We start from the raw sequence: 14,140 nt of genomic DNA, 5'->3' as shown, positions 1-14,140 counted from the left end.
ATAATAGTGTGGCGAGCGCAGCGAGCCACCGAGCCCGAAGCGTGGCGAGCGCAGCGAGCCCCGCGAGGGGACGCGGATACCTTCACAGGTAAGCGCGTCCTGTCGCGGCCTTCACAGGTGTCCGTGGTGATGTGGACACCTGTGAAGCCCGCCAGGGGACGCGCTTACCTGTGAAGGTATCCGCGTCCCCTCGCGGGGCTCGCTGCGCTCGCCACGCTTCGGGCTCGGTGGCTCGCTGCGCTCGCCACACTATTATATTCTCAACTCCACGCCGACGTGGATAGTAGGGCATGAAAAGGTCGGAGGACACGTACCGCCGCCCCTCGCGGGGCTCGCTGCGCTCGCCACGCTTCGGGTTCACGTGGATAGTGGGGGTGGATTTGAATGTCATTCCATTTTGATTATTGATGTTTTTTTTATCTGTTTTGTGGAATTGCAGTTGCGGTTATCGGTGAATTTGACCAACTTTGAATATTTTGGAAGGCAATTCTACCTTTGAACAGAATAATGTAAGTTGTGCTTAAATTGTGCTTCTAATAAATTTGTTAATGTACCTAAAATGACTTTTTTTCACAGTGTACCACCCCCACTATCCACGTGAACCCGAAGCGTGGCGAGCGCAGCGAGCCCCGCGAGGGGCGGCGGTACGCGTCCTCCGACCTTTTCATGCCCTACTATCCACGTCGGCGTGGAGTTGAGAATATAATAGTGTGGCGAGCGCAGCGAGCCACCGAGCCCGAAGCGTGGCGAGCGCAGCGAGCCCCGCGAGGGGACGCGGATACCTTCACAGGTAAGCGCGTCCTGTCGCGGCCTTCACAGGTGTCCGTGGTGATGTGGACACCTGTGAAGCCCGCCAGGGGACGCGCTTACCTGTGAAGGTATCCGCGTCCCCTCGCGGGGCTCGCTGCGCTCGCCACGCTTCGGGCTCGGTGGCTCGCTGCGCTCGCCACACTATTATATTCTCAACTCCACGCCGACGTGGATAGTAGGGCATGAAAAGGTCGGAGGACGCGTACCGCCGCCCCTCGCGGGGCTCGCTGCGCTCGCCACGCTTCGGGTTCACGTGGATAGTGGGGGTGGATTTGAATGTCATTCCATTTTGATTATTGATGTTTTTTTTATCTGTTTTGTGGAATTGCAGTTGCGGTTATCGGTGAATTTGACCAACTTTGAATATTTTGGAAGGCAATTCTACCTTTGAACAGAATAATGTAAGTTGTGCTTAAATTGTGCTTCTAATAAATTTGTTAATGTACCTAAAATGACTTTTTTTCACAGTGTACCACCCCCACTATCCACGTGAACCCGAAGCGTGGCGAGCGCAGCGAGCCCCGCGAGGGGCGGCGGTACGCGTCCTCCGACCTTTTCATGCCCTACTATCCACGTCGGCGTGGAGTTGAGAATATAATAGTGTGGCGAGCGCAGCGAGCCACCGAGCCCGAAGCGTGGCGAGCGCAGCGAGCCCCGCGAGGGGACGCGGATACCTTCACAGGTAAGCGCGTCCTGTCGCGGCCTTCACAGGTGTCCGTGGTGATGTGGACACCTGTGAAGCCCGCCAGGGGACGCGCTTACCTGTGAAGGTATCCGCGTCCCCTCGCGGGGCTCGCTGCGCTTGCAACGCTTTGGGTGCGTGTGTATAGTGGAGGGACACAAATATATAATTACTTCTGTTGTCAAATGTGGTGTAGATTGCATTTATTATATCATATGCTATCAATATCTCAGATAAAATTTTTTTTTTTTGCGGATTGTATTTCAGTTTGATTGTGTTTTTTTGGCCGTTTAAGGGAATTAGTTTAAAATTTTTTTTTTTTTACACCTGCTACTGACTGAGGTAAATGTTTTTTTTTTTTTTTGTAGTGTGTTAATGAATAACAGTGCAGTGCGTTCATTTTAATAGTGTAAACCTAATTTTTTTTTTTTTTTTACAGAATGGCCCGTGAGGTTGATAGAAACGTCATGAAGAAGTTGATCGATCTCTACAAAGAGAATAGATGTCTGTGGCGAAAAGATCACATGGATTTTCACAACCAGGCAAAGAGGAATGAGGCCTTTGGGAAGATCTCGGCCTACGCTTTGAGACGTGTCCCTAATGCAGACGTCACGTGGGTCCGAAAGAAGTTCACTAATATGCGGACAGTGCTGGTGAAGGAGCACAATCGGGTCCAGCAGTCGCGGTCTTCAGGAACTGACCCTGCAGATGTGTACCAGCCAAAGTTGTGGTACTACGACCGTATGCTCTTTATTGTGGAGGAGCAAGGAAGGAGGGAAGCAGAGGGAACTGCTACGGATGAAGACTCTTCATCCACTGCACAGGAGAGTGCTGACGTAGTAGTTCCCTCTGAGTCGTCGCAGCAGGGTGAGTCGTTGTCGGAGGTGGCGCCTCCTGCGGTGGCGAGCACCTCATCAGCTCCCCCCAGGAGGCGTAGAAGGAGACGTGCGACAAGACCTGCTGCTACCGGCCAGGAATATTGCTGCCCATACAAGGAGGAAGCAGTAAACAATCCCTCAGATGACTGCAAAATGTTCACGAATCATGTGTGCGCAGAAATGCGAAAGTGGAAGGGATCAACGCAACACCACTTTAAGCGTGTGCTGTATGGCCTGATGTTGCAGGCAGCAGAGGATGATATCTGTGCTGACTGCAACGGAACGTCATGCCGCAATGCGCACAGACAGCCACCACGCCCACACCCACATCACCCCCCCATGTTCAGTGCGCCGGTTGCTCCTCCGCCTGCCCCTTACTATGCGCCGGGACCCCCTATGCCACCTCCCACTGATCCCTCGACTTTGCCTGGTGCTGTGTACTCCGCATTGCGGAATGTGCAGCCCTCCACCCCAGGCGAAGAGCGTTATTCAAATTATTAATTCGGCTAATTCGGCTAATTTGACTTTTAATTTATAATTTGGCAGCAATGTTCTTGTTTCTCTTCCTTTCTGAGTACTCTACAATAATGAGTTTTTAGTCATGTACTACAATTTTGGTTGGTGAACGTTGCAGTGCGGTCTTCCTGAATTTTGCGATGGCTGTACTAGTTTTGCTCCTTCACTAACCACTGTTCTGCATATTTGTAACTTCTTTCGGATTCATGTGATTGTTTGCATTAGTGGGCACTGTTTTGGAGTGTGCCGTGATCTTCCCACGCCTCATTTCAATTTGCCTGGTTGTGATAGCCAGGCATCTATTCTCTTTGTACTGATCGATCAACTTCTTCTGATTTTGTATTTTGTGTGTCGACATGATATTTAAATTGTTAAAAAATTAAAAATTAAAAAAAGAAAAAAAAAAACAAAAAAAAAAAAGACAAAAAACATAATATTTGTATTTATTGAGATTTTGTATTTTGTGTGTCGACATTCGTATTGTTTAAAAATAAAAAAAAATGAACCTAAAGAAAAATGTCAAAAAATATTTTAAAAATGACATTTAAATTGTTAAAAAAAAAAAAATTAAAAAAAGAAAAAAAAATAAAAAAAATAAAAGACAAAAAACATAATATTTGTATTTATTGATTGTTTTCTATGTAATGTAATAAAATATGTTTCATTAAAAAAAAAAAAAAGGAAAAAAATAATAAATTTTGAAATACGTTTAAAAAAAAGAAAGGTAAAAAAAATAACTTTTCAATAAAAGTGTTGAAATATATTATCATGTGTCGTGTTATTTATTATTTCGGGTGTAAATGTGTGTTTAAATTTGCGTCGCTCGCATCAGGGCCATTGAATAATGACATTCAGTGCTCCCGATGGGAACGATAGTTCAGGTGTAGTTTGAAATAGTGTGTAAATTGTAAATGGGTGTTTGCAATAAAACTCATTTAATCGCTCGCGTCAGGGGTATTGAATACAGACATTCAGTGCTCCCGATGGGAGCGATAGTTCAGGTTTAGTTATAAATTGGGTGTAAACTGTAATTGTGGGTGTAAATGTGGGGTTCAATTGGAAGCAGCCATGTAAAACCATAAAATGGCTGCTTTTGATAAAAAAAATGTCGTAGCTCATGTCAGGGGCATTGAATAGTGACATTCAGTGCTCCCGATGGGACCGATAGTTGAGGTGGAGTAATGCTGGGTACACACCAGGACGACTAGGGCCCGATCAGCACAATCTAGATCCAATTCCGATCAATTGGATGTAGATTGTGTGTTGATTGGGCCCTTTTCTGACCTGGTGTGGAACGATTCCGATCCGATGCGCGGTCCCGCGGGTCGGTCGGTCGTTATTGAGCGGATCGGACCCGCTCACGGTGCACATCGTGAGCGGGTCGTGCCCTCCCGCGTCATCGTGAGCGCGTTGGACCAGACACTGACGACCCTGGTGTGTACCCCGCATTAAAAATAGGGTGCAACTTGTACATGTGGGTGTAAATGTGGGGTTGTATTGGAAGCAGCCATGTACAACCATAAAATGGCTGCTTTTGATAAAAAAATCGCGTCGGTCGCGTCGGGGGCATTGAATACTGACATTTAGTGCTCCCGATGGGACCGATATATGTTAAAACCCCCGATATCGGTGAATGCTTCAATTATCGCGTCGGTCGCGTCGGGGACAATAAATCCTGTCATTTAGTGTTCCCGATGGGACCGATATCTGGTAATCCACCCGATTTCAGGAAAATCTTCAATTATCGCGTCGGTCGTGTCGCGGTAATTGAAGCATGGTACACGATACACAGGATTAGCAAAAATCAAGAGAATCGCGTCCGTCGGGGGTGATCGCGGCCCTTAAAGTGCACTAAATAAGAGCCGCGACCGATCCCGATTGTGGCCGTGCTAGGAAACAAGTACCCATATTACTCTGTGCAGGAGGTTAGTATATATAAAGGGGTATCAAGGTGACACCCCGATCATAGTATCTTACATATTACTCTGTGCAGCAGGTTAGTGTATATAAAGGGGTATCTAGGTGACAGCTCCATCATATTATCTTACATATTACACTGTGCAGCAGGTTAGTGTATATAAAGGGGTATCTAGGTGACAGATCCATCATAGTATCTTACATATTACTCTGTGCAGCAGGTTAGTGTATATAAAGGGGTATATAGGTGACAGCTCCATCATAGTATCTTACATATTACTCTGTGCAGCAGGTTAGTGTGTATAAAGGGGTATCTAGGTGACCGCTCCATCATAGTATCTTACGTATTACACTGATATTGGCACAGTTTCATATACAGCCATGATACACTCTGACTGATGCAATCACTCACATACTCTAAAAGCATACTTAATAATAGAAATTATATTTTTCTCTAACGTCCTAGGGTATACTGGGGTTTAGGTAGACAATGGGGTATAGATGGGTCCAAAGGAGCCGGTGCACTTTAATAAAAATTAACATCCTGTGTGCTGGCTCCTCCCCTCTATGCCCCCTCCCACAGCCCAGTTTAGAAAAAAGTGCCCTACGGGCCGGTAGCACACTCTGGAGCTCCAGAGTTTTTTGATGTTATTTTTCTATTTTTATTTTTGCAGCAAGCGGAGCTTACTGCTGTCCTGATGGAGGGACACGGCACCAACCTCTTACAGGGTTAATGGTCCGTGTCCTGCTGCCGGGGCTTGGTCCCGGACGGTGATGTTACCGCAGTCATTAAGGACTGATGAGCACACCATCAGCCCGCCGCCCATCAGAGTGACGGAACAGCGGTAAATAGTCTCCCGCTAAGGGGATTCTTGTAGCCGCGGCGGCGTGTATTTTACACACAGACGCGCCATGTTGGGGGCGGAGCCTCCCGGAGAGCGCGAAAGAGCAGCAGCAGCCGGCGCCATTACCGCTTGCTGAGAGCACCGCGACGACGCAGCAGAGACCGTACAACAGACTGGTAATACAGTGGGGTTGTGGGGGTCCGTGGGTGCTTGTAAGTGCCACACTTTTGATCCTCTGTAGGACAAAACTGCGTTATTGTTAGCCCGGGTGCCTACCTAACACCCAGTTAAGGGCTTGTGTGCTGGCTCTCCCTGTCTGTCCCTTCTCACTGCCTAGGGAGGGACATTTGCTCTGTGGGTGCGGTTTAGTTTTATAAAAGCATTATATACCTTCCGACAGCATGGCAGGGAAGAAGTCTGTATGTCAGTCATGCCACGCAAAATTCACCCCCCTGGTGGAGGGGTCTCTTGTGTGTGAAAGCTGTATGCCACCTGAACAGGGTACTAGCAGCCAGTAGCCTGCTTGGTTGGATTCTATTAAGGGAATGATGTCTTCTATTTCTTCTGAATTAGCTGTGGCTAGGCAGGAGAGACATGACTTACAGAGGTCTGTGGCTGATCTTAGAGCTGCACCTGCTGCTCAAAGGCCACCTAAGCTTCTTCCTCAAAAGCGTTCTTTGCCTGCTCTGCTCGGCACAGACACTGAGGATGAGGAATTAGAAGAGGATGAGATAGATATCCCTGAGGTAGTTTAGGAATCTCACTCTCAAGGGGTGGATGCTCTCATTTTTGCTATTAGAGAGGTCCTAAATCTTCCTGACAAGGAAGAGGAACAGACAGAACTAATGTTTTTCTCTACAAAAGAAAAATCCTCTGCCACCTTTCCTGTCTCTACAGAGCTTAACAGGAAATGGGCTCACCCAGAAAAGAGATTTCAGGTGCCTAAAAGGTTCTTATCTATTTTTCCTTTCCCTTCTGAGGATAGAAAGTTGTGGGAGACCCCACCGGCAGTGGATACTTCTGTATCCAGGCTCTCTAAAAAGATAGTGCTCCCAGTCCCTGGGGCAGCCTCTTTGAAAGATCCAGCAGATAGAAAGCTTGAATCTACATTAAAGGCTATCTATGTGGCATCTGGGGCAACTCAGAGACCAGTTATTGCAGGTTGTTGGATAACCAAGGCCATTAGCAAATGGGCTGAGGCAATTCAGGCTGATTTACAAGAGGATAACCCTCAAGTGGATATGCTGACTCTTTTGCGACATATCCAGGAATCTGCAGATTTCTTATGCGAGGCGTTAAAGGAGATTGGCGTAGTGGCAGCTCAGACAAACACTATGTCTGTTTCCGCCCGCAGAGTCTTATGGTTGCGACAATGGGCGGCCGACCCAGAGTCTAAGAGGGGTGTAGAGGCTTTACCTTTCACTGGGGAGGCTCTAGTCGGTGAAGAACTAAATAAGTGGATTTCGCAGGCAACTGCTGGAAAGTCCACTTACTTGCCGTCTGCCCCTCCACCCCCGAGGAGAAATTATTCAGGCCCCTCCTTGCAGTCCTTTCGGACCGCGAGGTTCAGGTCCAGAGGCCGAGGAGCCTCAAATGCAGTCAGAGGCACAAGAGGCAAGTCCCGCAGAACCCAGTCAGCAGTCCTGCCCGAGCAGGCTCACACCTCCACTCAGGAAAAGCCCTCAGCATGACTGTTCCCTTTGTCAGGGGGGGGACATTCCAGTGGGAGCACGTTTACTTCATTTCAGTCCGGTTTGGAAGGCGTCTGGCCTGGACCCCTGGGTGCTAGAAATAGTGACTCAGGGATACAGAATAGAGTTTGCCTCTATCCCGCCTCAAAAATTCTTCAAGTCAGCCTTACCAGTTTCACAAGAATCTCAAAGGAACCTTCTGGAGGCAGTTCGGAAACTAATAGATCAGACTGTGGTAATCCCGGTACCTACCCATCTCAGGGGGAAGGGATACTACTCCAACGTATTCGTCGTACCCAAACCAGACGGTTCTGTACGCCCTATACTGAATCTTCGGTTTCTGAACATGCATCTCAAGACTTTCAAGTTCAAGATGGAGTCCTTGAGGGCGGTCATTTCGGGATTGGAGGAAAAGGAGTTCTTGGTGTCGTTAGACATAAAGGATGCCTACCTTCACATCCCGATATGGCCGCCACATCAGGCCTATCTTCGCTTCACGATTTTAAACGACCACTACCAGTTCAGGGCCTTACCGTTTGGCCTGTCTACAGCCCCTCGGATATTCACGAAGGTCATGGCAGAGATGATGCTTCTACTCCGCCGGGCCGGAGTGAATATTGTGCCATACCTGGACGACCTTTTAATAAAGGCCCCTACCAGAGAGCTACTGGAATAGAGTGTCAGCACCACCTCCAGGATCCTGTCAACCCACGGATGGATACTGAATCTAAAGAAGTCGCAGCTAGTACCATCTCAAAGACTTCTCTTCCTAGGGATGATACTAGATACGGTGGCGCAGAAGGTCTTTCTGCCAACGGAGAAGGTTTTGGCCATCCAAAGGATGGTGCGGTTGGTTCTGAAACCGCGCAGGATATCTGTCCACTCCTGCATACAACTACTCGGGAGGATGGTAGCAGCATATGAAGCGATTCCCTACGGACGCTTCCATGCGAGGACTTTCCAATTGGACCTATTAACCAAGTGGATGGGTTCTCATCTCCAAATGCACTCCCTGGTCACTCTGTCATCGGAGACAAGAGTCTCTCTTCTGTGGTGGCTGAAGTCATCCAACCTGCTAGAGGGAAAGAAGTTCGGATTTTACCCATGGGTACTCCTAACAACAGATGCCAGCTTGAAGGGTTGGGGAGCAGTAACTCAAGGAGTTCATTTCCAGGGGCTATGGTCAGAACAGGAGGCCTCTCTCCCCATAAACATTTTAGAACTAAGGGCAATACATCAGGCCTTACTACAGGCCTCAGATCTGTTGAGAGGAAAGCCAGTTCAAGTCCAATCGGACAATGTCACGGCAGTGGCATATATAAATCGCCAAGGGGGCACAAAAAGCAGGTCTGCCATGAGAGAAGCGGCAAAAATCCTAAGGTGGGCGGAAAACCACGCAGAAGCCATATCGGCCATCTTTATTCCGGGAGTACAAAACTTACTAGCGGATTATCTCAGCAGACACACTCTACACCCAGGGGAGTGGAGTCTACACCCTCAGATATTTCAAATGCTGGTGGACAGGTGGGGGTGTCCTCAGGCAGATATGATGGCCTCACAAATGAACAAGAAACTTCCGAGATATTGCTCCCGAACGCGGGACCCTCTAGCAGTGTCGGTGGACACACTGACGGCGCCATGGCCCTTCAGTTTCATTTACCTGTTTCCCCCCATCCCATTGATCCCGAGAATTCTCAAGAGGATAAAACGGGAAAGGGTCCTGGTGATCTTCATCGCCCCATATTGGCCGCGCAGGACCTGGTTTGCGGACCTTCTGTCCCTGTCCCTGGAAGACCCTTGGCCTCTGCCACATCGACCAGACCTTCTACAGCAAGGGCCGTTCATTTATCACGACTTACGTCGGCTAAATTTAATGGCGTGGAGATTGAAAGGGAAATCCTAGCAAGAAAAGGCATCCCAAGTGCCGTTATTCCGACTATGCTCCAGGCTAGAAAAATAGTCACTTCAAAGCATTACTACAGAATCTGGAAGCGGTATGTCTCTTGGTGTGAAAGCCATAGATTTTCTCCTTCGGAATTCAAATTGGGAAGATTCCTTAGATTTTTACAGGCTGGGGTTGATCTGGGCCTTAGGCTGGGATCCATCAAGGTCCAAATTTCTGCACTGTCTGTATTTTTTCAGAGACAGTTGGCGACTCTCCCAGAGGTGCAGACCTTCATCAAGGGGGTCCTACACATACAACCACCCTTCAAAAGTCCGGTGGCGCCTTGGGATCTAAACTTAGTTTTGGAATTTCTTCAATCATCCTGGTTCGAGCCTTTGAAGTCAGCAGAAATAAAGTTCCTTACATGGAAAACGGTTTTGTTATTGGCTTTAGCATCTGGCAGAAGAGTCTCTGAGCTGAGCGCACTATCGTGCAGAAGCCCATACCTAATCTTTCATGCAGACAGAGCTGAGTTGCGTACAGGGCCGAAGTTCCTCCCGAAGGTGGTCTCGGCTTTTCATATTAACCAGCCCATTGTGGTTCCATCGGTTACTACTGGTTCTTCCACCCCTAAAACTTTGGATGTGGTTAGAGCTTTGAGGACTTACGTTTCTCGAACAGCTCGTACAAGGAAGTCCGATGCTCTCTTCATTCTATATGATGCTAGAAAGATAGGATGTCCAGCGACAAAGCAGTCCATCGCCAGATGGATTAGATTAACCATTCAGATGGCATATTCGCAGGCCTCGATCCCTGCTCCGGCCTCCATATCCGCTCACTCTACCAGGTCGGTGAGTGCCTCGTGGGCGGCTGCTAGGGGGACTCCTTTACTACAGTTGTGTAGGGCAGCCACATGGTCGGGAAACAATACCTTTGTAAGGTTTTACAGTTTTGATACTCTGGCATCAGAGGATCTACAGTTTGGAAACTCGGTGTTACAGGGACCTCAGCACTCTCCCGCCCGTTGTGGGAGCTTTGGGACGTCCCCATTGTCTACCTAAACCCCAGTATACCCTAGGATGTTAGAGAAAAGGGGATTTTGATTACCTACCGGTAAATCCTTTTCTCGTAGTCCGTAGGGTATACTGGGCTCCCACCTCTGTGCTTCGTTCTACTGTTTGGCGTGTTTGACTGACCGGTTTCGTCAGTGTTATGCTGTTGGTAGTTAAGTTTAAAGTTATTCCTCCTCTCATAGTATGACCGTCTCCTTCGGGCACAGTTTTCTAAACTGGGCTGTGGGAGGGGGCATAGAGGGGAGGAGCCAGCACACAGGATGTTAATTTTTATTAAAGTGCACCGGCTCCTTTGGACCCATCTATACCCCATTGTCTACCTAAACCCCAGTATACCCTACGGACTACGAGAAAAGGATTTACCGGTAGGTAATCAAAATCCCCTTTTTTCTTTAACTTTTTTTTATATCTGATTCCCAAGCACCAAACCTCCCCAGATCTGTAACATAGAAATGTGTGATCCCTGATTCCTCTGCACACATCACACTGAGCTGGGTGACTGAGCTCATTCCTGTGGTGTGCCCGGATTGCATGGTGATATCCTGCTGCATCAGCTGACCGTAGGGTGGACAGGATCACTAGCATGTGTTACCAATGGTCAGTAGTGTATGTTCTGCACATCAGGAGGATAAATATTATACAACAATTATAGACACATTAATAAACCATGTATACTGTAGTAGGGTAGAGATCTTTGTGCTGCACGTGTGACTGCAAATAGAGTCCCAGCAATTTGGGAACGCAGAGATGTGTCCACATACATCTATCCCCCATTTACCACAAGTCAGGTTACACATAACATGTGAGTGCACTATGTCTCTGTAGCACCAAGTGTCGTCATGTGACTTCTTCTATTAAATGTGTATTCTACACAGAGTGATGCAAATAGGACACACAAGCAGCTTCTGCTAATTACTATATATGGTAATCCTATATTCCCTTGGTCTTCCCAAGAACAGATTCTCACCAATGCAATCTATGTTAAACACTGCTGCGAGGCTGATCTTCCTTGCAAGACGCTCATCGTCTGCTGATCCGCTCTGCCAGTCCCTCCATTGGTTGCCTGTATTTTACTGTATTCAATATAAAATACTTCTACTCACATATAAAGCTATTAACCATACTGCACCAGCTTATATCTCTTTACTTATCACAAAATATCTCCCATCTCGCTAGCTCCACTCTGCACAAGATGTGCATCTCTCTTCTGCACGGATCACTAGCCCCCATTCACTATAACAGGACTTTAATCGGGCTGCCCCCACCCTATGGAATGCCCTTCCATACACAATAAGACTCTCCACTAGCCTCCAAACTTTGAAGCATTCCCTGAAAACTCACCTCGTCAGGCAAGCCTATCCTATTTAGGTATCAACCACATAACCCTCAGAGGCACTTATGTGTTATATAGCTTCCCTTCTGGACTTGTAACTTGGTGGGACTGCTATGCTATCACTGGTGCCTGTCCTTGTGTTTCCCTCCTATGTCCCTATAGATTGTAAGCTTGTAGCAGGGCTCTCCTACTACCAAGTCTGTCTGTTACCCAGTTTGTTCTTTCAGTGTTGTCAACATTTGTAAAGTGCAGCGGGATCTGCTGCGCTATATAGGAAACTGTAAATAAATATTCTATGTGCGACCGCTGCTGTATCTGCATACGAGATGCTACGCTACAGTGTGTTACTGGAAAATAGTAATGTAGCCTTTGTTATGCAGACACAATGCAGGCATGCCACATATTTTAATCAGGAGAAGATGCTTGTGCACCCTATTCACTTTGCTTTGCAAATCATTTTGATAAAAAGATGCTCGGCTCTTCCAGTCCTGCCATGGCATCATGTATGTGGACACATCTATACACAAATATCAAATTAGTGATTAGTGACGGTTATATTTGCAATTCTGTATAAATATACATCTTATACAATAATAGTAGTGTTATCCTGGTAACCATTATGCTTTTATATATTAACTTTTTTACAGGACCTATAAAGAGCAGAAAAAGGGACAACGTATTGTTCTCCGATCAAGCCAACTAAATACATCATATCTCCTTACACCTCAGGAGGAACAAAATAAATTTTATTTTCTGGATAGAAGAAACCTTCAGCAACTAATTTGTTTATCTCCTCATACATGATGAGCCTCACAGGAGAGAAACCACATGTGTGCTCTGAGTGTGACAAAGGCTTTACAACTAAGTCACAGCTTCTCATACATCAGAGGAGTCACACAGGAGAGAAGCCATATAAATGTTCTGAATGCAGCAAATGTTTTCCCCAGAAGTCACATCTTGTTTTACATCAGAGGAGTCACACAGGAGAGAAACCATTTACATGTTCTGAATGCAGCAAATGCTTTTCCTATAAGTCAGAGCTTGTCCGACATCAGAGGAGTCACACAGGAGAGAAACCATTTACATGTTCTGAATGCAGCAAAGGTTTTTCCCAGAAGTCAAAGCTTGTCGAACATCAAAGGAGTCACACTGGAGAGAAGCCATATAAATGTTCTGAATGCAGCAAATGTTTTTCGCATAGGTTAAGTCTTGTCCGGCATCATAGAATTCACACAGGAGAGAAACCATATAAATGTTCTGAATGCAGCAAATGTTTTTCCCTTGAGTCAAGTCTTGTTATACATCAGAGGAGTCACACAGGAGAGGAGCCATACAAATGCTCTGAATGCAGCAAATGTTTTTCCCTTGAGTCAAGTCTTGTTATACATCAGAGGAGTCACACAGGAGATAAGCCATATAAATGCTCTGAATGCAGCAAATGTTTTTCCCGGAAGTCACATCTTGTCCTACATCAGAGGAGTCACACAGGAGAGAAGCCATATAAATGTTCTGAATGCATCAAATGTTTTGCCCATAAGAAACATCTTGTCCGGCATCAAATGAGTCACACAGGAGAGAAGCCATATAAATGTTCTGAATGCAGCAAATGTTTTTCCCAGGAGTCACATCTTGTCCGACATCAAATGAGTCACACAGGAGAGAAGCCATATAAATGTTCTGAATGCAGCAAATGTTTTTCCCAGAAGTCACAGCTTGTCCAACATCAGATGAGTCACACGGGAGAGAAGCCATATAAATGTTCTGAATGCAGCAAATGTTTTTCCCAGAAGTCAGAGCTTGTCCTACATCAGAGGAGTCACACAGGAGAGAAGCCATATAAATGTACTGAATGCAGCAAATGTTTTTCCCGGCAGTCTCTTCTTGTCCGACATCATAGGAGTCACACAGGAGAGAAACTAAAAATGCTGTGAATGCAGGTAGAGTGTTACTATAAAGACAATACTGATCACTGGACTTGCTGTGAGGGCCTGAATGCAATGGTTTTCATAAGTAAAGGAACATTTATCACCACAATATGCATTTAAGGGATACACTTTTTATTTCAAGTGTGACAAGTGTTTTCTAAAATCAGTCCTGAAAAAGACAGGAGCGGTCTAACAAATGGAGTTGAGAGCACTTTCTCCCTGGGACAGTCTCTCTTTTAGGAACTAGAGATGCATTATAACAACAGACAGTCGTTCTGGAGCTACTGGGGGTAATGTGGTAACTGAGTTTTATCATTTACAGCTGTTCTGCTGATGCCGGTACGGAGCTCTGTAATATACAGCTGTTCTGCTGGTGCCGGTACTGAGCTCTGTAATATACAGCTGTTCTGCTGGTGCCGGAACTGAGCTCTGTAATATACAGCGGTTCTGCTGCTGGTACCGGTACTGAGCTCTGTAATATACAGCTGTTCTATTGGTGCAGGTACTGATCTCTGTAATATACAGCTGTTCTGCTGATGCTGGTACTGAGCTCTGTAATATACAGATTTTCTACTGGTGCCGGTA

The 14,140-nt window shown here is 46.6% G+C and overlaps 2 protein-coding genes across 2 annotated transcripts in view; both read left to right on the top strand.

Annotated features, from left to right (window-relative positions):
- The window catches only part of LOC146075926 (uncharacterized), a 70,581-nt gene extending 57,013 nt beyond the window's left edge, over positions 1-13,568 (top strand). The window contains exon 3 of the mRNA XM_083185627.1: positions 12,933-13,568. Within this exon, the coding sequence (XP_083041753.1) occupies positions 12,933-13,561 (629 nt within the window). The 3' untranslated portion in view covers positions 13,562-13,568. The remainder of the gene's footprint in view (positions 1-12,932) is intronic.
- LOC146075925 (uncharacterized) lies at positions 1,175-3,318 on the top strand. Its single transcript, XM_083185626.1, has 2 exons — positions 1,175-1,211; positions 1,932-3,318. Exon 2 carries the CDS (start codon positions 1,933-1,935, stop codon positions 2,869-2,871), a length of 939 nt encoding a protein of 312 aa, XP_083041752.1. The 5' UTR covers positions 1,175-1,211; position 1,932; the 3' UTR covers positions 2,872-3,318.
- Positions 13,569-14,140: the final 572 nt, after the last annotated feature.

Source organism: Crinia signifera, chromosome 4, assembly GCF_055691185.1.
Source record: "Crinia signifera chromosome 4, ASM5569118v1, whole genome shotgun sequence".
Taxonomy (NCBI): domain Eukaryota; kingdom Metazoa; phylum Chordata; class Amphibia; order Anura; family Myobatrachidae; genus Crinia; species Crinia signifera.
Note: the sequence above shows the minus strand (reverse complement) of the source record. Positions and strands in the feature narration are given on the sequence as shown.